The 25,314-nt window shown below is 36.7% G+C and overlaps 1 protein-coding gene across 2 annotated transcripts; it reads left to right on the top strand.

Moving 5' to 3' along the window:
- Positions 1-24,809, top strand: LOC137806957 (chromatin structure-remodeling complex protein SYD). 2 transcript variants are annotated; one of them, XM_068607360.1, is made up of 38 exons: positions 1-239; positions 1,075-1,189; positions 1,281-1,342; positions 1,996-2,087; positions 2,166-2,828; positions 3,401-3,552; positions 3,730-3,881; positions 3,969-4,033; positions 4,103-4,786; positions 4,911-5,146; positions 5,308-5,405; positions 5,482-5,664; positions 5,788-5,968; positions 6,051-6,239; positions 6,323-6,366; positions 6,577-6,633; positions 6,928-7,024; positions 7,284-7,456; positions 7,543-7,756; positions 7,952-8,077; positions 8,205-8,294; positions 9,082-9,198; positions 9,368-9,448; positions 9,659-9,766; positions 10,065-10,234; positions 15,943-16,021; positions 16,106-16,180; positions 16,579-16,676; positions 16,761-16,868; positions 17,311-17,368; positions 17,474-17,701; positions 17,984-19,214; positions 19,306-21,382; positions 21,455-22,403; positions 22,479-22,712; positions 22,816-23,013; positions 23,094-23,174; positions 23,596-24,809. In XM_068607360.1, exons 2-38 carry the CDS (start codon positions 1,085-1,087, stop codon positions 24,535-24,537), a joined length of 10,497 nt encoding a protein of 3,498 aa, XP_068463461.1. In that variant the 5' UTR covers positions 1-239; positions 1,075-1,084; the 3' UTR covers positions 24,538-24,809. The 2 variants fall into 2 exon arrangements, with proteins under 2 accessions (XP_068463461.1, XP_068463460.1); XM_068607359.1 differs by having other exon boundaries at positions 19,306-22,403.
- Positions 24,810-25,314: the final 505 nt, after the last annotated feature.

Here is a 25,314-nt window from a genome sequence, read left to right as displayed (position 1 = left end):
AGAAATGTAAAAAGTTCACACGGAACTGACCTCCAACTCGTGTGCCATATAATCTTTGGGATCTTCTTTCTCACTGTTTCTACAAAGATGGGGTTTCGTCTTCACAGACAGCACAGACAGCGTGATTGTTGAAACCATATTTTACGACTTCTCTGTGAGACTATCTGTGGGAACGCGCTCGTGCCTATGTAGGCAGCTGAACATAACATCGTGTAATTTCTCGGAGTTTCCGAGCTCTGGTAATCCTCTCCGATTCTCAACGTCTGCTTCTTTCCAATTTAATATTTCTGAGCGTTTCGAATTTCGACCTGCTTTTTTCTGTTTTGGGAATTCCTCTGCGTTTTGCTTAGATTCGCTGATTGCGAACAGTGCCCTGTAGGGTTCGGCTTGCATTTGAAACTTTTAGGGGATTTTCATTGTTTCAGTGTCGCTATGCGAGTTTGTGTTTTTTTTGAGGAATTTCGTAAATGAGTGTTTTGTTTTGGGATGTGGAAGGGGAATGGGGGGTTATTGTGAATTATGATCGGCTTGGGGATGAATGGATATGCAGTGTTTGGTTCTGAAGGCTTCAAGGTAGGGTATGAGGGGAGAAGGTAGCGAGTTGGGAGCTGTTCGTTTCTTTTCCCAATAGATATGTTCCTTCATATGGTTATTTGTCCTTTGATTTTTGTCTCATATACTAAAACAGGGGCCCATTGTTTCATGTATCCACTTAATTAATGTTATTTCCTTTTATTCTTGGGAGCTTGGCTTAAAAGTTTGCCTTCCTGTGTTTATCTGAGTGCTATTGACACTCGAATTCTGTTGTCTTTGTGTCAAGTTTAGTCACCCTACAACAAAAACCCATTTCCCACCAGGTGAAGTACGCAACATGTATAACACGATGCCATTTGGCTTGGTTTAAAACTAGATTTTCGGAGATGTCAACTTCCCCCAGTGCCCTTCTTGGTGGAAATTGTATCATTTTTAATTGCTGATTCTCATCTTTGGCTTAGAATGATAGGTTTGCTATCCTGGAATCTCCAGCTTGTCCAATTTTTTATTGACATCACAAACAATATTTTGGTTGTGCAGTTCAGAGGAGATGGCCTCTTCACAGAATGTGGAATTGGAGGCTGCAAAATTTCTGCATAAACTCATTCAAGATTCGAAAGATGAGCCAGCCAAGCTGGCTACTAAACTCTATGTGGTGTGTGTTGCTTTCTCTAATGATAAAATACTTAAATTTTAACTGCTTAAAAGACTAGGTATGGTCGTGATTAATTTGATTTTTGTTTCAGATACTACAACACATGAAATCAAGTGGGAAGGAGCATTCAATGCCATATCAAGTGATATCAAGGTAACACAATTTAGCACCCTAACTCATCCATATTCAGTTATTTACTTGTTTTTGTTTAGACCTGGTCTTTTTAAGTGAACTAGGATAACAAAATCGAATATCTGATTTTGTTTGTTCAACTGGGACACATGTTTACTTTTTGCTCTTCCTATCTTTTATCCCTATACTTTGGTCAAACCTGGTTAAAGTCCATGGCACATTTTCCTTAGGATATTAACCAGCATTTCCACGTGTGATGGAAAATAAAATAATCACAGGAATGGTTTGTTTAATTGCATCATGTATGGTTTAAATAATTGTGAATTTTTTTGGTACTTTGTACTCTCTTTCCATAAAGAAAAGAGGTCAGATCTATTTTGTTACTTAGTGTAATTTGGCTAGGGTAACATATGTTTGAAACTGATGGCTGCTCCCTTGTGATACCTTTATTTGATTGCATTTGCAAATAGATAACAAACAAAATTCCCAAGGTGATTATGAGGCTCATCTTGTGGATTTAATTTTGTTGTCATGCCTTATTGTCTATAATGAAACTAATACTTGTCATTATTGGCACCAAACCTTTGTTTGTTAGTGTTGGGAATTTGACCCAATATTTGGTTTCATGCTCAATGCTGTTTCTTCTGACTTAATGTTATGTTGTGTGTAATAAGGGCAATGGAGACTGTCATCAGTCAACATGGTCTTGATATTGAAGCATTGAAGTCATCTCGTCTTCCATTGACTGGTGGTGGTCCTCAAATTGGTAATTAATAGAGCATGCTTGCCTATTGCTGAAAGGATGTTTGTGTGATTTTAATTTCGATGTTTGATAATTTTGCAGGATCTTCATCACAGCCAGTGAATGTTACAAAAGATTCTAGAGTGGGCATGGTGGAAAATGAGGTGTCCAAAATGGACCCTTATGCTTCTGGCCGGCCACCAGTTGCCCCAAGTGGTGGAGCACCTGATTATTATCAAGGATCTGTTGCTCAGAGGAGTAGCCAGTCTTTTGATCAAGGGAGTCCATCTAGTTTGGATTCTAGGTCTGCTAATTCACAGTCACAGGACAGACGTGATACTGCTAACTGGGACAAACAATCAAATCATAAGGATGGTAAGAAAGCTACGACAAAGAGAAAGAGGGGAGATACATCATCACCTGTGGAACTGCATGTTGACAGTCCTCAACTGGATCCCCGCAATACTGGTGTTAATGCAAGGAAGGGGAAAATGACCAAGGCTGAATCGTCAGATGGTCTTCCAGTTAAAAGCGGTGAACTAACCAACTTTAACATGGCTCCAAATAGTGGTCAGATGGAAAATATCTCGACTTTGCCTGGTAGCATGAGAACAATGCTTAGAGCAAACCAAGAAGGTCATCATTTGTTGGCAAAGCAAACTGATTTAACAAAGATTGGCAATCCGATGGTGCGAGCACCTAATTCAAAGTATGCTGAAGACTCGGAAGTTTCCTCTGCACATATTGCTTCAGGAAAGCAGCAAGGTACTTCCTTAAGTTGTACACTCACTAGTGAGATTGGATGTGTGATTAAACTAAAGCTGGATTGCCTCTATTAAAAAATCCTATAGTTTCATTTCTTCTAATGTTGTTCCTTGTAATACAATGGCAGAAAAGTCAATGCAGCAGTTAGTACCTCCATAAGTCATGATATAACTTGATGAAACTGAGTTCGTGGGATTAAGAACTACAAACATTTTGGAATATATATAATACTAAAATACCAATGCCAAATATTTGAGTGGTCAGTGGTGAGGTTTGACACAAGACTTCCTAGAAGTGCTTATGTGTATATATAATTAATAGAATGGAAGAAATGATTTGAATAGAGGTTTTCTTGAACACACTAGTTCTTATATCAGTCATGCATAGCTGTGCCTAAATTATTTGAGTATTCTCTGCTGTTAGATCATCATCACGATTGGGTCATCATGGAGGAGAATGACTGAGGAAATATCAATTTTACCTAGAATTATATTTAAGAAAGGAAAATAAGCTATAATTTTTGAATTTCTTTCCCACAGTTATTGATGTAAAAGAATTTATATCAATTTCAGGAGTTTATGCAAAGATTCATGGAGGGATGGGAATTCCAGCTGGCGCATCTTCAATGGCTGAAGCTTTCTCAAATTCAATGCAATATGGTGGTGCAGTTGAGCGTGATGGGGTTAATTCTACTAATTTAGCTGATGGACATAAAATTTCTCAGGTACTTGCTGTTTACTAATTTTTTTGTCTCACTGTTTATCTCTAAGCTGTATTACCCCCTCCCTCCATCAGCTATAGTCATCGTACTTCAAAAGTTATTCTGCTTCTTTTATTCTCTTTTGACTACGTACTTGTATATAGTCAACTTGATTACTTGACCATGTAATTTTATTGACAGGTTGGCAGACAAAATAGTGGCTCTGAAATGACTATGCTTAGACAAGGTGTTCCTCCAAGAGACACAGGAAAATCCACTGTTCCTGTCATGCCTTTCAAAGAACAACAGTTAAAACAGCTTCGTGCTCAGTGCCTTGTTTTTCTAGCATTTAGGTAGGCAGTTTGGCTACCATCTATTGGTTTAAAAAAAATGGTCTTGAATTATATTTTTCATTTGAAACTTTGTTGTTAAATGTGCAGGAATGGCCTAGCACCAAAGAAACTACATCTTGAAATTGCACTTGGAACAGCCTTTTCTAGAGAAGGTGACTAATCTTTATATTTTATTTCACACATTGACCATCTTCATTGACTAACAAGTGATGGTAATACAGATGGTTCTCGCAAAGATCTAATTGACCACAAAGGAAAATCACAATCTTTTAATGAATCAAGTAATGCATCTGGGGTCATGATGCCATTTGGAGGCCCAAGCAATGTGAGACAGACAGATAAAAACCCTTCAGGTTCGTCTTCAGCTGGAAAAATTGTTGAGGCTGACTCTTTGTCAAAGGGAACTGAGAGCCCAAGAACAATGGAGGACAAAGGTAATCTAAATGTCAGAAAAATAGATGTTGAAAGACGGATTCAAGAAAGAGTGACCACACAAGCTTCCTCAGTCACTTCATCTCAGCAGCAAGATTCTTCAAGTACAAGAGGTGCTGTAGTTGGTAATAATCATTTGGATGATGTTGACACCAGTAATATACCGGTAGGAAGATCTAACCAATCTTCTGTTGTTGGTCCAAATAGCTGGGCTGGTTTTGCTGGGGCTAATGAGGCTTCAAAGGGACCTCCACAGATCTCTACTATTCAACATGAGTTGCCTATAATAGAAAGAAGAGAGAATATTCCTAGTCAGTTTCAAAATGTTGGTAACAATTGTGGTTCACGGAATCACAATCTGTCTTCTTTTTCTTTAAAAGAGCAATGGAAATCTGTTCCAGGGACCGACAGCGATCCCCATGGAGCAACCATGATGAAGGATGGAAATGTGATGATAAAACATGTTTCTCCAGGTGTAAACCATACTCAATATAACTATGCTATTACAGTCAGTTTCTTTACAGCTTAATATTTTCTGTATTATTCCAAGTGTCAATAATTGATTACTTTTTGAATATGGATTGGTATTACTTTCAGATGGCTTCAAAACAGTTCCAGTTGATAATGCATCAAAGCATGGCATCTCTTTTCCTACAGAGCAAGATGGGAATGAGAGGTTGGTAGCAGGCGATTTGCCACATTCTCCAAAATATACAATGTCAGAGAGATGGATCATGGATCAGCAGAAAAAGAGGCTTCTAATTGAGCAAAATTGGGTGCAAAAACAGCAGAAAACAAAGCAAAGAATGGCTACTAGTTTTCACAAGTTAAAGGTTTGTTCTCTTTTAACTGCCACTTTTTAAGGTTTAGCGCTTACTATGTTCTCCTTGAACATTTAAATAATATTTGCACCCTGCACATACAAAATGTGTTATTCATAATGACTGCACAATGTGTAAACATCATTACCTGTGCTTCATTCTGTGTATTGTAGGAAAATGTGAGCTCCTCTGAAGATATTTCTGCTAAAACCAAAAGTGTCATAGAGTTGAAAAAACTTCAACTATTAGAGCTCCAACGACGTCTCCGGAGGTAATTTGTTGTGTGATTAAACTTGTTATTTTCTTCAAGTACCAGTTTGACAGTATATTCTCCCTTTGTGATCCAGTGATTTTCTGAACGATTTTTTCAAACCAATTACAACCGAGATGGATCAGTTAAAATCAATTAAGAAACATAGGCATGGTAGAAGGGTAAAACCTGAAAGGTTCGAGCAGAAAATGAAGGAAGAGCGTCAGAAACGGATTCGTGAGAGGCAGAAGGAGTTTTTCAGTGAGATAGAGGTTCACAAGTATGTGTTTTTTTCCATTTCTAACTGACTTTTCTACCTTCTTAATTTTCCAATGCATTGTAGCTGATAACTACAAACCAGTGCTCTCCTTACTCCTTTCTTCAATTATTACTTGAAATCTAGGGAAAAACTTGATGATGTATTTAAAATCAAGAGGGAACGGTGGAAGGGTTTCAATAGATATGTGAAGGAGTTCCATAAAAGAAAAGAACGCATTCATCGTGAGAAGATTGATAGAATCCAGCGGGAAAAGATTAATTTACTGAAAATAAATGATGTGGAGGGATATCTTCGTATGGTGCAGGTTTGTTTATTTTCTTATTTGTTAGAAATTGATACATGGCTTATATATTTAATGCTCAATGCCATTTTCAATGGTACATTAGGATGCAAAATCAGATCGTGTGAAGCAACTACTTAAAGAGACTGAGAAGTATCTTCAAAAGCTTGGGTCCAAGCTACAGGAAGCAAAGTCTGCTGCTGGACGTTTTGGACAGGAGGTCGATGATACAGGTCATGTCAGTTTTCTTGAGAATAGTGAAACAGAAAATGAGGATGAAAGTGATCAGGCAAAGGCAAGTTTGTCTTATGCATCTCTTTCTTAGGTTTAAATCTTGCATTATAAATTGTGACTTATTTTTTCCAATTCTTTTTACAGCATTATATGGAAAGTAATGAGAAGTATTATAAGATGGCCCACAGGTACTAGTTCAGTGCTAATGTAATATCTTTTAAAAAAAATTCGAAGTACCGTAAGTTACGTGCATTATACTGGTTTAGTTTTACTGTCAAAGGATCAAAAGTGTTCATAGTGCATTAGTTCCATTAATCTATTAATATGTATGTGAAATTTCTACTGTGTTGTTGAGTAATCCTTCTGCTTCATTCTAAGGATTTTCTCTACCCCTGCAGTATAAAGGAGAGCATTGCAGAACAGCCATCTAGTTTGCAAGGGGGGAAATTGAGGGAGTAAGTTAAATATTTGCCCTTTTATAATGCATGATTTTTAGTCGGATACATATGCTCATGTCTTGCAATGCAGATCCAAATTTTTTTTGTTGCACTTTTAGTCCTTTTTTTTATGTACGTAGTTCTGCATATACTTTGTCTCAGTGGGGATTTTCTCCTTCTCACTTTTCATTTGTTTTTGTTAGTTTTATTTAATCTTGTTTGACAAGCAAGAGATTTGGACTTATATTCCATTCTCTGTTTTTTTGGGTTCTAAGGACTTATATTCTTTCTAATTGAACATTTTGTCTTTAGATATCAAATGAATGGCTTGAGGTGGCTGGTTTCTCTATACAACAATCATTTGAATGGAATTCTTGCTGATGAAATGGGATTGGGTAAAACAGTACAGGTACAATTTTGGTGAACTGAGGAGAGATTAGTATACTCAGTTGGATTGCTATTTGGTTTCTCTGTCCTTTTTTTAATTATTATTTTGGCAGCATGTTATTTTCTCTCTTTATCCCTTCTGAATAATTTTTTCCTTTTGGGGTTTTTACACTTATTGTTACAGTAAATGTATACATGCTAAAGAGAATGGATCATCATATTGCAATAAAAAGATTTTAAGATCTTTTGTATCTATAAAATCCTAATGTCTTATTTTACAGGTTATTTCTTTAATTTGCTATCTGATGGATACAAAAAATGATAGAGGACCATTTCTTGTGGTTGTGCCCTCTTCGGTTCTACCTGGTTGGGACTCAGAAATAAACTTCTGGGCTCCTGGTGTTCATAAAATTGTTTATGCTGGACCGCCAGAGGAGAGACGTCGGTTATTCAAGTAATTAGACTTTAAGATATTAACTCCCTCCATCTGTTTTATGCTTATGCCTTGATGTGTGCCTTATCAGTTCTTTCATATTTTAGGGAAAGGATTGTTCACCAGAAATTCAATGTTCTTTTGACTACGTATGAATATTTGATGAATAAGCATGATAGACCAAAGCTGAGCAAAATACATTGGCATTATATAATAATTGATGAAGGCCACCGCATAAAGAATGCTTCTTGCAAGTTGAATGCTGACTTGAAACACTATCAGAGTTCTCACAGATTGCTGTTAACTGGAACACCATTGCAGGTTTTTTTTCCCTTTCCCCACTTAGTTTTTCATATATATGTATGTGTGCTTGTTGTTGGGAATAACTGAAAGCTTCTGCTCAACCCTTAGTGGAGGCTCTTGATATGTTCTTTATTTCACTTTTGCCGTTATTTTATAACATTTAATGTTTATGATTGCTGGTTTCATAATTTTATAATTTATATTTATATGCAGAACAATCTTGAAGAACTATGGGCACTACTTAATTTCTTGTTACCAAACATATTCAATTCATCGGAGGACTTCTCTCAATGGTTTAACAAGCCATTTGAGAGTGCTGGAGATAGCTCACCTGATGAAGTAAGTTTTGGATTATTTCTACTTATATATATATATATTAACTTTACATATTCTTATTTCAATGTAAGCCTCATTGATCTTTGTGTACTAATTGTGGTTTTTTTTTCTATTTATAAATATTAAATAGGCTCTATTATCCGAGGAGGAAAATCTCTTGATCATAAATCGTCTGCACCAAGTTTTGAGACCATTTGTACTCAGGAGATTGAAACACAAGGTTTTTTTAATACTCAACTTAAGCTTATTAAGTGTAGTTCCTACTCCTTTAGTTTCTGTATTCTATGGACAGGGTTTATTCTTTATCAATATACTTATCTGGCTTATGATTTGTTTTGACTCTTCTAATCAATACTTCCTTCTTAGTAGTATGTATCTATGGGCATACTCATGTGTCCATATAATGTTATCAAAGCATATGCCTCTTCTATACATTCATAATTCATTTTGTTGTTGTTGTCTTAATTTCTTTGTCCTTTTTCATGTATACTTCAGTTGTATGTATTATAACTTTTTGCTGATAATTGCTCTTAAATTGAATAATATGGAGTTAAGGCGACATAAAAGATTATAAAAATTGAGTTTCTTTAGGCTACTAGAATTTTGATGAGTATCTGGTAATTGTTGTTATATGGATAAAATGTTCCACATTATTCAAGTCAGGTCTGTTATTTGACCTCAATCTTTACTTTTTGTGTCTATTTTTATGATACTTTGAAAAAATGTTTTCTTTTTTCATTTCTTTGATTTTCTTTTAACTAAAAAATGTTAATATCTTTTCATTTTGTTTTCTGATTTTGAGGATTTGTAATGAGAACAAGGAAACCAGTTTTTTTTTTAGTGTTTCACACGTCTTTGAACAAAGCAAAAATAATGACACTTTTATTAGTAAAAGTATAAGTACAAGACATTTTCTTAAGCCAAATACTTGTATCTTGTCTGGCCCGAAGACGTATTAGCTTCTGAAGTCATCATTCTACTGTTCTTGTGTTTTCAATTTATTTTAGGTTGAAAATGAGCTGCCTGAGAAGATTGAGAGATTAATAAGATGTGAGGCTTCTTCATATCAAAAACTTTTGATGAAGAGGGTGGAAGAAAATCTTGGTTCTATTGGCTCTTCAAAGGTATATTTTCTCTATTGCTTTATTCTGTGTTGGATGATGTTTCTTGACCTTTTGATATTAGACAATAATTTATTTCCCTCTGTTTTTTGTTTTAAATTAAGTAGCTTTCGTGTATAGAAAACATACATTTACTTGCTCTGCTGGTCTAATTGAAATTTATAATTGTTAGTCTCGATCAGTACACAACTCTGTCATGGAGCTTCGAAATATATGCAATCATCCATATCTCAGCCAGCTTCATGCAGAGGAGGTATATTCATATCTCAGCCAGCTTCATCCTGAAAGTAATAATTTTTTTTACAGAGGCTATATCTTAAACTTCCAAACTGGCGTTTTCTCTGTCTGAAGTAGTCAATTTGGTTTATTGGCTACTTCAGCAGATAGTGAAGTATTATGTGATGATGCATTTGTTATTCTTTACTTTTTGGTATGCTGCAGTATGACTTTTGGCTGTTTGCAGGTGGATAACTTCATACCTACACATTATCTGCCACCAATTATTCGACTCTGTGGGAAACTTGAAATGTTGGACCGTTTATTGCCTAAATTGAAGGCTGCAGATCATCGGGTATGAAGTATCCTATATAATTGTTGCCAAATTACTACATTTGACTTATTTCTTGTCAGTATTGTCTTGAGTTGTTTGTTATAATTGAAGTTATTTTGTCATCCTATTTTCCATGCTTGCATTTGTTTGTTTAAGATCTACTAGCTGCTTTGGAATTAGAATGTGTTTGACAGTGCATTCTCCCTTTGCCAAATCTATGAAACTAAACTGGTTCTTGTAGTGAGTACCTTATTAGTAGCGTTTTGTTTTGGAAATTTAGCTTTTAATGTCTTGTATCATACTGTCTATGCCTTTTCAGGTTCTTTTCTTTTCGACAATGACTAGGTTGTTGGATGTTATGGAGGAGTACCTAACCATAAAACAGTATCGGTACCTCCGGTTGGATGGACATACATCAGGAGGTGATCGTGGTGCTCTGATTGAATTATTTAACCAACCTGATTCCCCATATTTTATTTTCTTGCTCAGGTAATTTTAGTGTCTACTACGGCACTAAGTTAATTAAAAAATTGAATTGGGGAATTTTTGTTCAAATCTTAATCTACATTTTGTTATTGGAATTGCATAATGAATTTTAGGCTCTATTTGGTTTGAGAAAATGTTTTCTATTTGTCATTTCCTTTTTTCATTTTATGAATACAATGTTCATTTCCAAGTTTCATTATGTAGAAAATGTTTTTTTTTTTTTCTATTTTCATATAAAGGTTCTGTTTTTGTTCATGATTTGGATTTGGGTATATCATGGAGTGGCTAAGTTGCACATCAAGTAGAGTGAAATGCTCAGTAGAGTATTTAAGTGCTTAGTTCTCCCAACTTAACAACTAGCTTTTGAAGGATGAGTTCCCCTAGTTCTTTAGTACTTATCAACTGGAACCTAAACTGGCTATTGTTGTTGTCGTTTCAAAAAGGGCTTCCTATGGAGGGTTCTAACCAACAAGGAAGAAGTGTCACAGGTGAAGTGTTCTAGAGTGAGCAGTTGAGAAGTCGGCTTTTGGAGGCTGTACTATGATATAACTTGGGTATTATGAGTTGTTTAAGTCCCACCCACTTCGAGTAGTATGAAATGGTTGATGGGGTATCTAAGCATTTGGTTCTCCTCCCTCAATAATTAGCTTTTATGAGTGGATTCTCAGTGCTTGGGTTATCAGTTCACATAATTATCTCAGCAGTTGAACCTCACCCCATCACAAACACCTTGTTACAGTCACTGTACCAGCTGATTTATTTGCCAATTTGGAACCATCACCGTTCTGTAGTGCCTTCTATTTAGAACCACAACCTCTCCCTTTGTTGCCCCATTCATCATTCAATTTGTCAAAAAAAAGGCTCATAAAGTCACCAAAACCATTTACATGCCATGGATACGAAAGCAACAATGTCATTACCTACACCAAGATATCAAAACCATTGTCACACCACTGATTTACACAAATGTGCCACTGCTAGTCCTTGTTGGAACTAACTGTTCCTTCAATGTCATGACTTCATCCACACCCAACTCCAATCACCATGTCTTTCTACACAGAACCCATGAATCATTATGTGCCAGTAGTATGTATTTAAGTTAACAAGAAATGGAATTCATTGCTTAGAGAAAATTACAGAAGTTAGTGAACCTCTTACAAAGCTCATATCATATAAAACAAAACATAGATAATACAAAACAGAGGAAAGCATATCTCTAACACCCCCACAAACTCAAGGTGCATGTGAAACAATAGGCAACTCAGCCACTTTGAGCTTGGATCCAAGGAAAAAAAGTCTTGTTGGTGAAAGCAGCTTGGTTAGAATATCAGTCCATTCAGGAGTATGCTGCACCACAATCTGCTTGGCTAGAGCCTTTTCTCTGACAAAGAAGAGATCTATTGCCATGTGTTTAGCCTAGGCAGGTAAAATTGGATTTTGAGCTAAATTGGCTGACTGAGATGATCACAACGAGCAATAGGAGTGAGATGAGGAATGGCAAGTTTAGTTAACAAAGTTTGAATCCAAAGAAGATCAGTAGTAGTTGAAGCTAGACTCCTATATTCAAGTTCTGTGCTTACCAGGCTAAAACAGTTTGAGTTCTTGATCACCAGACAGTTTATATTAGGACCTAAATAGATTGAAGCTCCGGAACTTGACCATTTATTTTCAGGATCAACAGCCCAATCAGCTTACACAAGACACTGATAGAAAAGGCTGATGAGGTATAGCAGGAGAAATACGTAAGCCACATTGAAAAGTACCTTTACCTTTAATGTATCTTAGAATGAATTTAACAGCAATCCAATGGGATTCCAATGAGTAGACATAAACTGACACCCTGTTTTGAAAGTTTAGAACCAGAAAACTATAGAAGATTTAGGCTTAGCATATATGTCTTGGTGTGAAGATCCTTTATATGTTTTGTTTGTGTCATAACAAGAGTGACATTGGACTGTGGACGTACTTCAATGCCAAGAAAATAACCCAAGGCATCTAGTTGTTTGAGAGGGAAAAGCAGAATACAGTTTGTGTCAAATGATGAACCAGGGGTGTAGAGTTTCCCATTATAATGGTATCATCAACATAAACAAGTAGACAGGACGATTTTGCTGAGAATATATATATAAACAAGTAGTGACAGATTAACTCTAGAATGAGTCTGCATGGGGAGGAACAATGGGGTTTGGTTCAGAGATAGAAGCAGGCGAGGATGAAGAAGATTCAGCAGGTAAGGAACTAGACTTAGATGTAGTGATCTGCGGAGATCTAGTCAAAACCAATAGACTTAAAACAGGAAGGGCTTCAGATTTTTTTAAGCAAATAGATCCAAGTGAACTGTTAGCATCCACAAAAGAAATGTAATAAGAGAAATCAGTAGATCAAGGAACAGGTGAAGGTACCCCACAAGTCACTATATACAAGCTGAAAAGAAAATTTATAGACAGTTAAGGAGGCTTGAGAATAAAGTTTATGGGCCTTGCCCACGCTACAAGCAGAACAAAAGGGCTTAGAACATTGATATTAGGATATCCGAATATAAGATGCCAAGTATAGGCACTGTTAGTAGCAGAATTATTGGAAAATGTAGTATTAATACAGGGATTACTATAACAAGAAGAAAAATGTTTAGGCATAAAATGAAGACTTTAAAACTGATACCAGTCGTCAGATCCAACACTTCGATGAAGAAGAATTTCTTTGGATTCATGTAATTTGACAAGACAATTGTTAGGAAAAAATTCAAAGTGAACATTATTATCTTGAGAGCAAACTTGCTCACCCTAATTAAATTCTTGGTAATGGAATCAAGATGGTTAAGAGTTAAGTGTATTTGCATTAAAACGAAAAGGGAATGTAGTAGAACAAAAATTATTTTTGGGAAGATGTTGGCCAACAAAAGATCGAGTAGGTCCTTCAAGTTGTATATTTTGGGTGGAATTTGTCACATGAAAGGGGTCCCAAATCTTGAAATCAGATTTGAAATGAAGTAGGTGCAGTTTTTGTTACCATAGGTTGAGTGGGGCAAGTATATTGATAAGGATTGTTGGACTGTTCCTGCCATCGTGATGTTGAAAAACATCTGGGAATTGTTGCTGATTGAGTCACCCAAGGTGCAACATAAGAATGAGGCAAAAAAGATGATTGATATTGTGAATTAAACTTGTTGTGATAACAAAATAGAGTAGTGTGACCTTTTTTGAAGCAAACTTGATACTGTATAGAACTACTACCACCACGACCTCTTCCAGTACAACCAAAATGGTCCCCACACTATGGCCAGGAACATGAAAATCAATGTATTGAAGTGGTGTATTTTGTTCAGTATTGCTGTGTTGAACTTCTTGATCAAGAACATGTGTAGGAGAGTAGATGGAGTTTGAGAAATATTAGAGAAAATGTGGATTTCTTGTACTTTTGTTAATGCTGTTCTAATATGAAAATTAAACCCTCAACTTCATTAATAATAGTATCAATTTTTCTCTGAACAAGTGCATCAAAAAAATCATATTTTTGGGGAACACTTTCAAGAATTGAATCCAAATGTCTTTTGAAGGAAACTGGATCTCCAAGTGCTCAGAGTCCACAAAAGACTTAATATGGGAAAAAACTCAATAAATTGGCGAGTATCCAACGAGGAGTTCCATAAATTAGAGCGCAACTGCTGTGCCTTTCTTAGTTTGATGAAGAAAGTATGCATGCATCTTTTCCCATACTTAATATGAAAGAACACATCCAAAACTTGTGACGAGATATCACTTGAAAGAGAAGACTGAAGCCATGCCAAAAACATTTGATCTTGTTGTTTCCAGCAAAGATATTCCAGATTACGACAATTAACATCGCAACCTTGGTTGGTGAGAAGAATGTGACGAAACTTGTGGATTAACCACAAAGTTGTGAAGACGAAGGCCTTGATTACAGGTTCAACCTGTTTACACTACTGCAGAAAGTTTTTGTCATCTAGTTTCTTTATAATTTGATGCAAAAAAGTGACAGGGTACATACATTGGAATAGAAGACCACGAATTTGTTAGAGGATGAGGCTTTAGAGGTGGATAAGAAGAGTTAGGATCTATGGAAGCCATTGAAATTTTCTGGAAGTCAAGAGAGATCAACTAGCTTTGGATACCATGTTGACGCTAACAAGAAATAGAATTCCTTACTTGGAAAATTACATAAGTTTAGTAATCATCTCACAGAACCTGTGTATATATATGTATGTATGTATGCATATGAGTGGACAGAGGAGCACTGCATAGGAAAGGTAGAACAGTTTAACAAACTACAACTGTTCAACTGAAAACTACAACAAAACGTAAATAATACAACAAAGCAGAGGAAAGCATCCCTCTAACACTGAGTAAGCTTTCACCACCTCCGGATCATTATTCACCATCCATAGATGCCTATCTCTGCCTGGTTCAATCAATAGAATGCAAGCCCATGTCATTTCTTTTCTTTTAGGCATGATGCCATCAAGAGAGGGGTACAAAATTTGAAAAAGGAAGACCGGAAGTGACTTTTTGGCTTCAGTTTTCAGACTTAAAGAAACTGACTCAGTATATACATGATCTTCATCATCCCTACTGTTTTTCTTTTGTTTTTCTGAAAGTGGCACTAGTCTGTCCACCTTTGATACCTCTATCTCACACATCTCTTCCTAACATTTCTGGTGCTGTGCTGGTGGCCATCTTTGGTGGTATGTGACCATTCTGCAGTTGCTCAGCCTTGTCTAGGGTTGAAGAAGGTTTTCTAGAGAAGAGACGGTTTGAGTCTGAGGACGTGACGCTGGATGGTTGATGTGAGAAAGTGGCTAGGTTTTTTTGTCTATAAAGTCAGGGAGGATGTTGGGCCGGAGTCCCAATCAAACCAAAACAGTCCAATAATTAGGGAAAGGGGTTCTTTTGCTGTTTTTTTATGAATTATTGCTTCTTTAAAAATATTTAAAAACTTTGTAATATTAAAAATATAAAAAATCATTATACATACTTATATATTATTTAGTTGTATTGTATTATACAATAGAGATAATTGCAACATATAATAATAAGTATTTATAAAAAATGTAATGATTATAAAGAATTAATACAATAATATGAATTAGAATGACCAAATATATATAAAAATAATATTAGTAAGTAATTATATAGATATACTTATACACACATTTATATTATTGAAAAACTTCAAAATGGCAGTCATCGCACTGTCCTGCATTAGCATTTTTTGGGGTTGGCTGCTACGCCCTGCAATCTAGTATATAGAACATTGTGTTTTGTTCCACCTTGCCTAGAAATGTCTTAAACTATAGCTTATAAAGCTTGAGCATTCTTCACTTTACAAGTGAGTTTTGTGGGATTTAGCTGAGTCCTAAGCCCAAGTAAGCTTTATTTTGATTGCGCTTGTAGATATTTATTGTTGAAAGCCATTTCATTGCTGTAAGTTGGAAGTTATCATCTGTCTCCCTATGATGGAAAACTTGTGCTAAATTGGATATAAGTTGTAAATATTTTTGCTTGTAATTTTTTGGAGGGAGTTTGTTTTGAAACTTGTTTGACAATTCTTCCCCCATATTGTTTTTTCATGTTGTTTAGACGTAATCTTAAAGGACCTATCAAATCAGAGCTATCTCATGTTGTCTTCGTGATAAACCATTAACTTGTATTATCTATTTTATATTGCTGACATTCATCTATTGTCTAAAAAAGCATTCGAGCTGGTGGTGTTGGGGTGAATCTTCAAGCTGCTGACACAGTGATCTTATTTGACACTGACTGGAATCCACAGGCAACATAATTTCTTTCATATGATTTTCTAAATAAATTGTTTGCTTGTGAGTAATTAATGTGATATTTGTTGGTTTATTTTCAGGTTGATCTTCAAGCCCAAGCTAGGGCTCATCGAATTGGTCAAAAGAGGGATGTTCTTGTTCTTCGGTTTGAAACAGTTAGTGCTTTTCCCTTTGAAACGGTCTTATATCAATTTGTTTAGCTAATACATGATTTGAGTTATATTTTCCGTGCAGAATAATGGTTTTTAAGGCATGTTTTATTTGATAGGTATAGTCAACGTGAGTACTAGAGGCAAACAGTTGTTTTTTTTTTTTTTTTGTAAAATATTTATATCACTTACTCTCTAAAACCATGGAAAATTATATATTTTGTTGTCATTATATTGGTTTTTTTTGGGGTTCTAAAATGTTTGGTTTTTCCTGTATCTATCTTGCCTGCTTAATGATTGATGGTAGCTTTTTACGTGTTAATGCTATAAACATAAATGAAAATTTAGTTGTAGTTTTTCATATATGCTAAAGTTGCTTCTTCTTCTGCTTGCAATTTAATAAGGTTCAAACTGTTGAAGAACAAGTCAGAGCTTCGGCTGAGCACAAACTTGGTGTTGCAAATCAGAGCATTACTGCTGGTTTTTTTGATAATAATACAAGGTTGTCAATGGTGTCATATTTCACTTTTATCTGATGAAATTTCTGAGTCAGTTCTGAGGTTCTGTTGTCTGTGATTATTTGTAGTGCTGAGGATCGAAGAGAATACTTAGAAGCGCTCCTGCGTGAGTGTAAGAAAGAAGAAGCTGCACCTGTTTTGGATGATGATGCTCTAAATGATGTCCTAGCCCGCAGGTTCACTTTTAAATCTTTTTATCACTGCCTGTCTGTTATCCGCGGCCTAGTATCTCTGCTTTATGATGATTAATTGAGTTGTTTTATTTTCTGTCTTCTTTTATGCATATTTGATCGTGTCATTTTTAGAGAATGACAGCTTGGTGTGTGTAGTAGTAATTAGTGAAAATTTATGTATTTTTACTGCCTCCTTTTAATTAATTACATAACGTGGTTCCTGATGTATTATTGCCATTTCAGCATTACCCCCTCTGCTATGCTGATTGAAATCTCAGATTGTCATGTTACTTTGGACATGTGCTATTAAAACCTTTGATTGTTGATAAGATCTTTAAGTATTGCAAATGTTTGTTTCTCCATTGTAATTGCATTTAAAATAACATGATAACTACCTCATGAAAAAAAAAATAGAATTGATGCATATTTTGTTTTTGTTTTGCAGCGAAACAGAGTTAGATATATTTGAGGCTGTTGACAAAAAAAGGAAGGAAGATGAGCTGGTATTGTATATGTATTTGCTTAGGTTTTTCATCAGCAGGCATATACCTTTTTAACTGCTGTTGTGAAACGGAGAATCTCATTGGAGCTCCAAAAAAATGTTGCAGGCTACATGGAAGAAATTGGTGCATGGACAGACAGCTGATGGATCTGATCTTATTCCTCCACCTCCTGCTCGTCTGGTCACTGATGAAGACCTGAAGCAATTCTATGAAGTAATGAAGATATCTGACGTGCCTAAGGTTGTGGTAGAATCTAGTGGAGTAAAGCGAAAGGGTGGATATCTTGGAGGCCTTGATACTCAACGATATGGCAGGGGAAAGCGTGCAAGAGAGGTTTGTCTATAAATTTTATTCATTTAGATTTTGTGTTCAATTATATTCCTTGCCTGTTTTTAGCTCTCTGTATGAGTATGGTCTGCTTCGACTTACCTTCATATTACGAGTTTTACATAGGCTTAATCTTGTGTGCAATTTTGATGAACATAATTTCACATTTGATTTGCGAAAAGCAGAAGAAAAGAAAAAAGTAGATTGAAATTATACTCGTGCATTACCTTGTCTGTTACATTAGATGTACTACACAGTTGCTAAACGATGTGAACATACTTTATGAAGGTACGTTCCTATGAAGAGCAATGGACAGAGGAGGAGTTTGAAAAGATGTGTCAAGTTGAAGCTCCAGATTCACCCAAAGTAAAAGAAATGGCAGAAATGGCAGAAATGAGTTATCCAACAAATATTTCTAGCTCTGCTGTATCTACTTCCAACTCCCAACCTGTGGTGGCTGTGTCTCCAGTGGCTCCAACATTGCCATCTGTGGAGAATTTTCCTGTACAACAAGTTAAAGAAATAACTCCACCAGCCAAACGTGGTCGTGGACGACCTAAAAGAATAACTTCCGATAAGTCCCCAGCTGTAATGGGCCCTCCAGTAACTTCTGGAACTGTTGAAGTAGACACACAGTTACAAAAAGGAATTGACTCTGGACTTTTAGCATCATCAGCTGCTGATTCTGTTTCTCATTCTGCTGAAATTACAAGTGTGAATGCACCTGTGCAGCAGTCTGATACAAGAGTTTCTCCTAATGCACATCCTGCCATTCCCGTGCCAACTATTCCACCAAATTCGCAGGTAGCTGCTGTTCCTGTTTCTGTATCTATTCAAGCAAGAGGACCAGGACGGAAAGGTCATGGTAGTGAAGGGATTAGACGTAGAGGAAAGAAGCAGGTCATGGTTCCACCTCCTGTCCCTGGTGGTTCTGTTGGTCCTGATGTAAAGGTGAACGAGAAATTGGATAATAAATTGGTGAGTCCTTCTTCAGGTCAAGCTATCTCCCAGAGTGAAGCTGTTCCCAGTTTTGCTGCAGTAGCCTGTCCACCTTCTGCTTCTTTGAACAGTGGGAAGGATCCTTTAGGGGCTGGGACTGTTTTGAATTCTCAGGCACCCCATCCTTTACCCTCTAATAAAACGTTGGTTCAAACTGCACCCACTCATTCATCTGAACAGATGCCAAGTAAAGTACAAAATCAGAAGTCGCAAACTGGAAGTTCACGTCGCAGGGGGAAGAAACAGGCACCAATATTAGCTCCTGTTCCTGATGTTTTACATCAGGATTTACATCAAACTGCTAATTTACCTATTTCATCAGGGAGTACTTTAGGTGAAAAAGCCACTGAATTTAAGAGCTTGCAAGCGAACAATGTTCAAGAATCAAAATGTGTTGTCCAGGATCAAGCATCACAGAACCTAGGTGATCAGGATTTAAAATCACTGGAAGGATCAGATGATTCAGCTAAACAGACAGTGATTACGTCTTCATGTCAAGATAGTATTATCAAATCTCCAGGTGAAATTCTGCATTTTAGTATTGAAGTTGTTAAAAGTCTTTCATTTGTTTTGGAGAAGATCTTGGATATAAACTTAAGAATTTTTTGCAGGGCAAGATCTTGAGAACGTTAAGAATCCTGATGTGCATGATTCTTCTCTAAAGGTTGTTAAATCTTCTGAAATTACCTCGTCAAAGGTTGATGAAGTTTGCAATAACTCAGGGAGTGAAACTTCATTTCTCACAACAATGCCTGTTTCTGTGGTGACAAAGGATCAGCTTTTGGGTGGCAAAACCCATAGTCAAACTGTTGAAACTACAAAAATCATCCCTTCAGTTGTTGATACTCCAACTAATACCTTGACTGGCAGTGAAACTACAGAAGCCATCAACAAATCTTTAGATCCTGTGACTCCAAAGATTGTTCCTAGTACATTAAGCTCTATTTATCCTTCCACTCCAGCCTCTGAATCTACTCTCCCAGGTTCAATTGAATCCATGCCTTCCAAAAGGCAAGGTCGTAAAACTCAAAATAGAGCAGAGCCTCCAAGACGAAGGGGTAAAAAATCAGCTTCAGTGTTACCTGTTGTTCCTGATGCAGTTACTGGTCAGGATCCCAAGTTAAGTCATCATGCACAGAATTCATCAGGGGATTCATTGCAAGGTAAAACCACTGCCAATATCAGTCAAACCCCAGCATTTGAGATCCTTTTACCCAGTGGAGTAGTTAGTCATGATTCAAAAAGAAAAGATAGAGCAACCAATTCTACCCAAAATAAGCAACTGAAAGTTACAAGGATTGATGGTGCACCTATCTCTGCAGATAAGATTTCTGTGCATGATGTTGCTAGGGTAATGAAGGAAGTTTTCTCTGGAACTTGCTTACCAAAGCCCAAAGCTCATGATTCTGCCGGGAGTGAGGATAAGAATACAACTTCTGCACATGTAGCGACTAAAGCTGCAGTATGTGTCTCCAATAACCAGACTTTGGAGGATAAAGCACTTTGTGATATAACTAGTGGTGTACCATGCCTAACATCGGGTGCTGTTGTGAATATTCATGAAAAACAATCAGAACTAGCATCCAGTATGCCAATTTTGGAGGGTAAAGCTAATTTAGATATGCCAACTACCGGAGAACATAGCCTGCTATCAGATGTTAAAGAAAAGGCTGAACAGACTCAACATTGTGTTGAAAACACAATCACAGAGTGTAAAATAGCTCTTGATACTACTCTCAGTGCTGTCGAAAAGACTGGTGGTTCTTTGGAGAGACTTCCTACCAGTGATCTAAATATAGATTCGGGTAGCCATCAGATATGTTCATCTTCTGGTGCTGGATCTCTTGTGGTAATGGATCATAAACTTGGAAACCAATCTAACTTTTCTGAGGGGTATTCAAGACCTTCTGCAGTTGATATTGGTGGCACAGGATGCCCTTCAATTCCATTGGAACCCACAATTTCTAGTAATAGTCTTGTATCTACTCAGGCTAGTATGTGTATTCAGAGCCATTTACCAACAAACAAACCTCAGGATATCACAGAACAAATTTCTTCCGAAAAATTGGATCTTTCAAAACCATCTTTGGCATCGCCTCTTGCTTATGTTGACAGCTCTGGGTTATTGGTTCGGACTGAAAATTTAGGTGATCAACCACAAGGGACCTCATCTAGTCCAACGACAGGGAAAGTTTCTATTATTTCAGAACAGAATGAAGTTAAAAATGAAACAGAGTCTACCTTAAAACCTTCTGCTGAACTCTCCTCTGATGAGGGGATTATTGGGTGTAAGATTCCAGATCCAGATTCAGAGTTGCTGAAACCTGATAATCCGATTACATTTGGACATGATTCTCAAAAGCCGTTAGAACCCTCTGTGAAACAGTGTTCAGAATCAGCTTCTGAAATGGAAGATCCTGTGGGTGCTAAAGCTGTTAAAATTCAGAAGCATCCAGATGCTCTAGAACCTGATTTGCATGGTACTCCATTGATTGACAGTTGTTCAAAACCTCTCTCTGAAGAAAAAAAGGACAATGCAAATTTCATATGCGAACAGAGTCAGTCTTGTGTTTCTAAATCTATAAATTTTGACCCTGTTTCCCAAGAAAATATAGTGTTACCCAATCCTGTTGACAGTGCAAAGACTTCCTCTGAGGCTTGCCATATAGAAATGGACACATCTGACAGGTTAGTGTTGCGACAACCTTCTGGTTTGGAAGCTGTAGGGAATGATTTAAGAAGTAATTCTGGTGTTGGCAGTTTTGTAAAGGGAACTATATCTGAAGCTGCAGTCCAGCCCCAGTCAACCTTGGTCGAAGAGCAAAATAGGGTTTCGGAACCTTTGGAAGAGTCATTGGAGAAGGATGCCAACAACTCTGGGTTCCAGGAGGAAGTAAAAGTTGATGAAGTGGAAGCTGATGTTCTAATGGATTCTTCTATTAGTCAGAATGTGCTTGTAAAGCATGACGTTTTTCAAGAAAATGTGAATTTTTCCTCTGATCGAATGACAAAGGAAGAAAACATAGAAGGATCAACTGTTATCAGCCCTTCTCCAGCAAATGGATTGAAGGATTCTAATCTTGAACTAGGTTATAAAGATATATCTCCGGTTGGTAATTCTCAGACTGGATCTGAAGATAATATGTTGAAGAGCTTGAATTTAGTTTCATCTCCTTTGGTGAGGAAGGAAGAAGGGGTCAGTTCTACCTCTGATATTGATGGTCCTGAAGATCACTCAATGTCTCTGAGGGTACCTGTTTGCTCTAATGACTTGCTTGGTAAATCAAAGGTTCATCAATTAATTACTGTCGCAGATGCTGTGGAGCCTTCATTGACTCAACTGAAAGAGGAAGAAAAAATCGGGGTATCATCTGACAGTAAATTAGTTGTGAGGCCTGTATCTGAAAAGGACATGGAAGGATCTGGTCTTTTGCCAGAAGATCCAGTGCTGGAAATCAACAAAATGTCATCTGATTCCCCTATGATTGTTAGCCACTCTGTGGAGGCTCAAGTGTCTTTGGTAAAAGGAGATTGTTCAGAAATCAGAATCTGTGATGAAATGGATGTTTCTCAGGTTTCCGTGAATGATTCAGAAAGGCTTACTCCCAAATTCCAGAATGATCCTTCTTGTTTGCAGATGGAGAGAGATAATGCTAATATGTTATCTGACAGGGGCCCTCTGATAGAGAATTGTAGGGATGACATCATGGTATGTTTTGTACATATTTAGCAGATCTGGCTACGCAATTTTTTCTCTAATTATGTACTAACTTTGTGTGTGCAGGAACCTATAGCAAGTCCATTATTGCAACAAAAATCAGAATGTTCTGAATCTGAGGAGGTTGATATGAAGACATCTGATGTTGGCTGGATTGATCCTGGACTGATAGCCAAAAGCACACATCTGCCTTCTTCCTTGGTGGAGCAAGATAAAGCTGATATTTCATGCAAGAGCCCATTGGCTGCTGCAGAACCAACTTTTTGTTTGACTGGAGAGAATTGTGAAGATGCTAACGAGGTATAATATTTGGCAACTATTAGTATACTGTTGTTACTATCCCTTCAATTTTACGGTTGTATCATTTCAGCTGGAGTTGTTTACAAATTCATTAACTTTACAGGAACCAAATTCTTCAGAAGCTGAGATTGGTAATCAAATGGAAGCATATGATGTAGCTGGGGTTAATAGGGAACAACTTTCATCAGGTGACATTATTGAGCCATCATCTTCCTTGATAATTGAGGACAATAAGATTGTGTTGTCATCTGACAAGCTTCCACATCTGACTGAAGATGGGAGCTGTAAAGATGCCAGTGAGGTTAGTTATTTTGCACCTACATAATAATGTCTTCTGCTATAATTCTCCATTTAACTTCTGTTATGAATTAATTTCTTCAGGGTCCCTCTACAAATCCAGTACTACTACAGAAATTAATTAATAATTCCAAAGCTGAGATGTGTGATCAAGGCAGTAGACAGGTTGGTCTCCCCTTTAGACTATGCAAAACCCCTTATCTTGGTTTTACAGTCTGTTGTTTTGCTTCATATGAGGTAATTGATTTGAACAATTTATTTGATATTCTATTTAAAACCATAATCTGAGGTTAAGAAATTTTCTTCAGTTGAAAGTAAAACATTAAAATTTAGGCTGCATGGCTGGGTTTATTGGGATTTTACACTTATTTGTAAAATGCCATTTTGCGAGAATCACGACAGAGTTGTTTTTCTTCTAATGCCCTAAATATGGAATCAGTATTGGGCAATGGGCATTCTCACATTAGACAATTTGGGGATGATTTTATATTTACGTATACGGCTTTCATGGTTTTGTATGCATTAAAATAATCTGGTATCTACTGTTTCCATTACTTCTGGCCTTTGATTTTGTATTTCATCCTAGGTTGGTGGGATACCTGTGGACGTTGTCAGAGCATCAGAGGGGGAAAGAGAGGTGGAGACATTGTCTGATGAGGGTCCACAAGGAATCTTCGAAACCCAGGTTGAATCAAGAGGACTGGCTGACAGTGAGGACAGGACAGATGGTAAAAGCTGTGCTACTGAGATGGAAAATGTATCTGAAGTCCCAAATTCCTCAGTATCAGTTGAGAAGGTGGATGGCTTATCTAATGAAGGTATTGTTGGCAGCCAAGCAAGAATGCAGGTGTCAGAAGATTCTGAAGCTATTGTGGGAGATGAGATTGATGTTACTCCAGATTGTTTGGATCCCTCAATATCAGTTGAGAAGGTGGAGGATGGCGCATCTAATGAAGGTATTGTTGGCAGCCAAGCAAGAATGCAGGTGTCAGAAGATTCTGAAGCTATTGCGGGAGATGGGATTGATGTAACTCCAGATTGTTTGGATCCCTTAGTAACGGTTGAGAAGGTGGAAGGGTTGTCTAAGGAAGGTTTAGTTTGCATCAAAGCAAAAATGCAGGTATCGGAAGATTCTGAAGCTGTTACGGGAGATGGGATTGATATTACTCCAGATTGTTTGGCGGTGCCAGAAACTGTGTCCATTGTTGGGGATTCATCTCTGTGCTCTTCAGCAGTAGGGAGTGAACATGTGGACAACTTGTCTGAAGCAAACATTGACACTAAAGAATCAGAAGCAGAAGTTGACACTAAAGAATCTGAAGCTGGTGTGTGTAACCAGGAAAATCAAGTAGTGCAAGAAAAGGCATCAGAATGCATGGAACATGAGAAGAATTTGGATGACAACACTTTAGCAAAACTTGACTCCAAAGAATCTGAAGCCGGTGATTGTAACCAGGAAAATCAAGAAAAAGCAGTGAAAGACATTGAAAAATCCACGCCTGTAGCTGAGGAATCAAATGAAATATGAAGTTGAGGATGGAAGAAACAATGTTGGATTGTAAATGAAAAGGCACCTGGAAGGCTTTGGATGAGATGAATTCAGGTGGAAGAAAGAGCCCATGAATCTTGAACCAACTCATGAAACCTGCCCTTGTATATATTATAATATCATATATGTTGTCTCATGAAACCTATAGGGATTTTTTTTGTACATATTTGTTGTAATTTTCTTTATAAATCCTTCTGGATATCATATTACTTAATCTTGGCGTATAATTACAAGGTTCAATATCTGTCTAATTGTTGGTATTTGCCATCGACGATTGGTTGAAATGGTATCCCATTACATATTGTTGAATGGGATATGTCATCGTTAATCATCAAACAAACTACAGAGAAAACTTTTATAAGAAAATGTTGTTTTATTTATATCTGAATGTAACAGACGTAGAAAGGTTTGGTATTTCTTGAGTAAATTTAATCAACATGACAAAATTACTCAGACATAAGCTCTAAATGTTGGTCCAAACAGTCTCAAATTTTTGTTATAAAGTAAATAATTTTTTTTATTGAATTCTTTTAAACTTTTGTACTTTTATAAAATTAGAAACCTGAAAATATTTTAGTCAACAATTAATTATAATTTTTCTATTTGATTTGCCTCAGTAGATAAATAAAACAAAAATGTACTAAAAGGAAGGTTTAAATTTTTTGGTACTTGAAATTGAAGATAAATTTATATCCCATTTTCCAAATTTAAAATTAGTCATTTAGTCATTTTGTTTTTCTAAAAAAAGTGAGTTCT

Source organism: Phaseolus vulgaris, chromosome 3 (assembly GCF_000499845.2).
Source record: "Phaseolus vulgaris cultivar G19833 chromosome 3, P. vulgaris v2.0, whole genome shotgun sequence".
Taxonomy (NCBI): domain Eukaryota; kingdom Viridiplantae; phylum Streptophyta; class Magnoliopsida; order Fabales; family Fabaceae; genus Phaseolus; species Phaseolus vulgaris.
The sequence above is the reverse complement of the archived record's forward strand: the minus strand, read 5'-3'. Positions and strand labels throughout refer to the sequence as shown.

Excerpts from the sequence above, each read along its gene's own strand:
- LOC137806957 (XM_068607359.1), top strand. The coding sequence starts at position 1,085 with ATGGCCTCTTCACAGAATGTGGAATTGGAGGCTGCAAAATTTCTGCAT. Across the intron at positions 6,634-6,927 it reads CAAGGGGGGAAATTGAGGGA|ATATCAAATGAATGGCTTGA; the intron begins GTAAGTTAAATA and ends TTTTGTCTTTAG. Across the intron at positions 22,713-22,815 it reads ATTGTGAAGATGCTAACGAG|GAACCAAATTCTTCAGAAGC; the intron begins GTATAATATTTG and ends TTAACTTTACAG.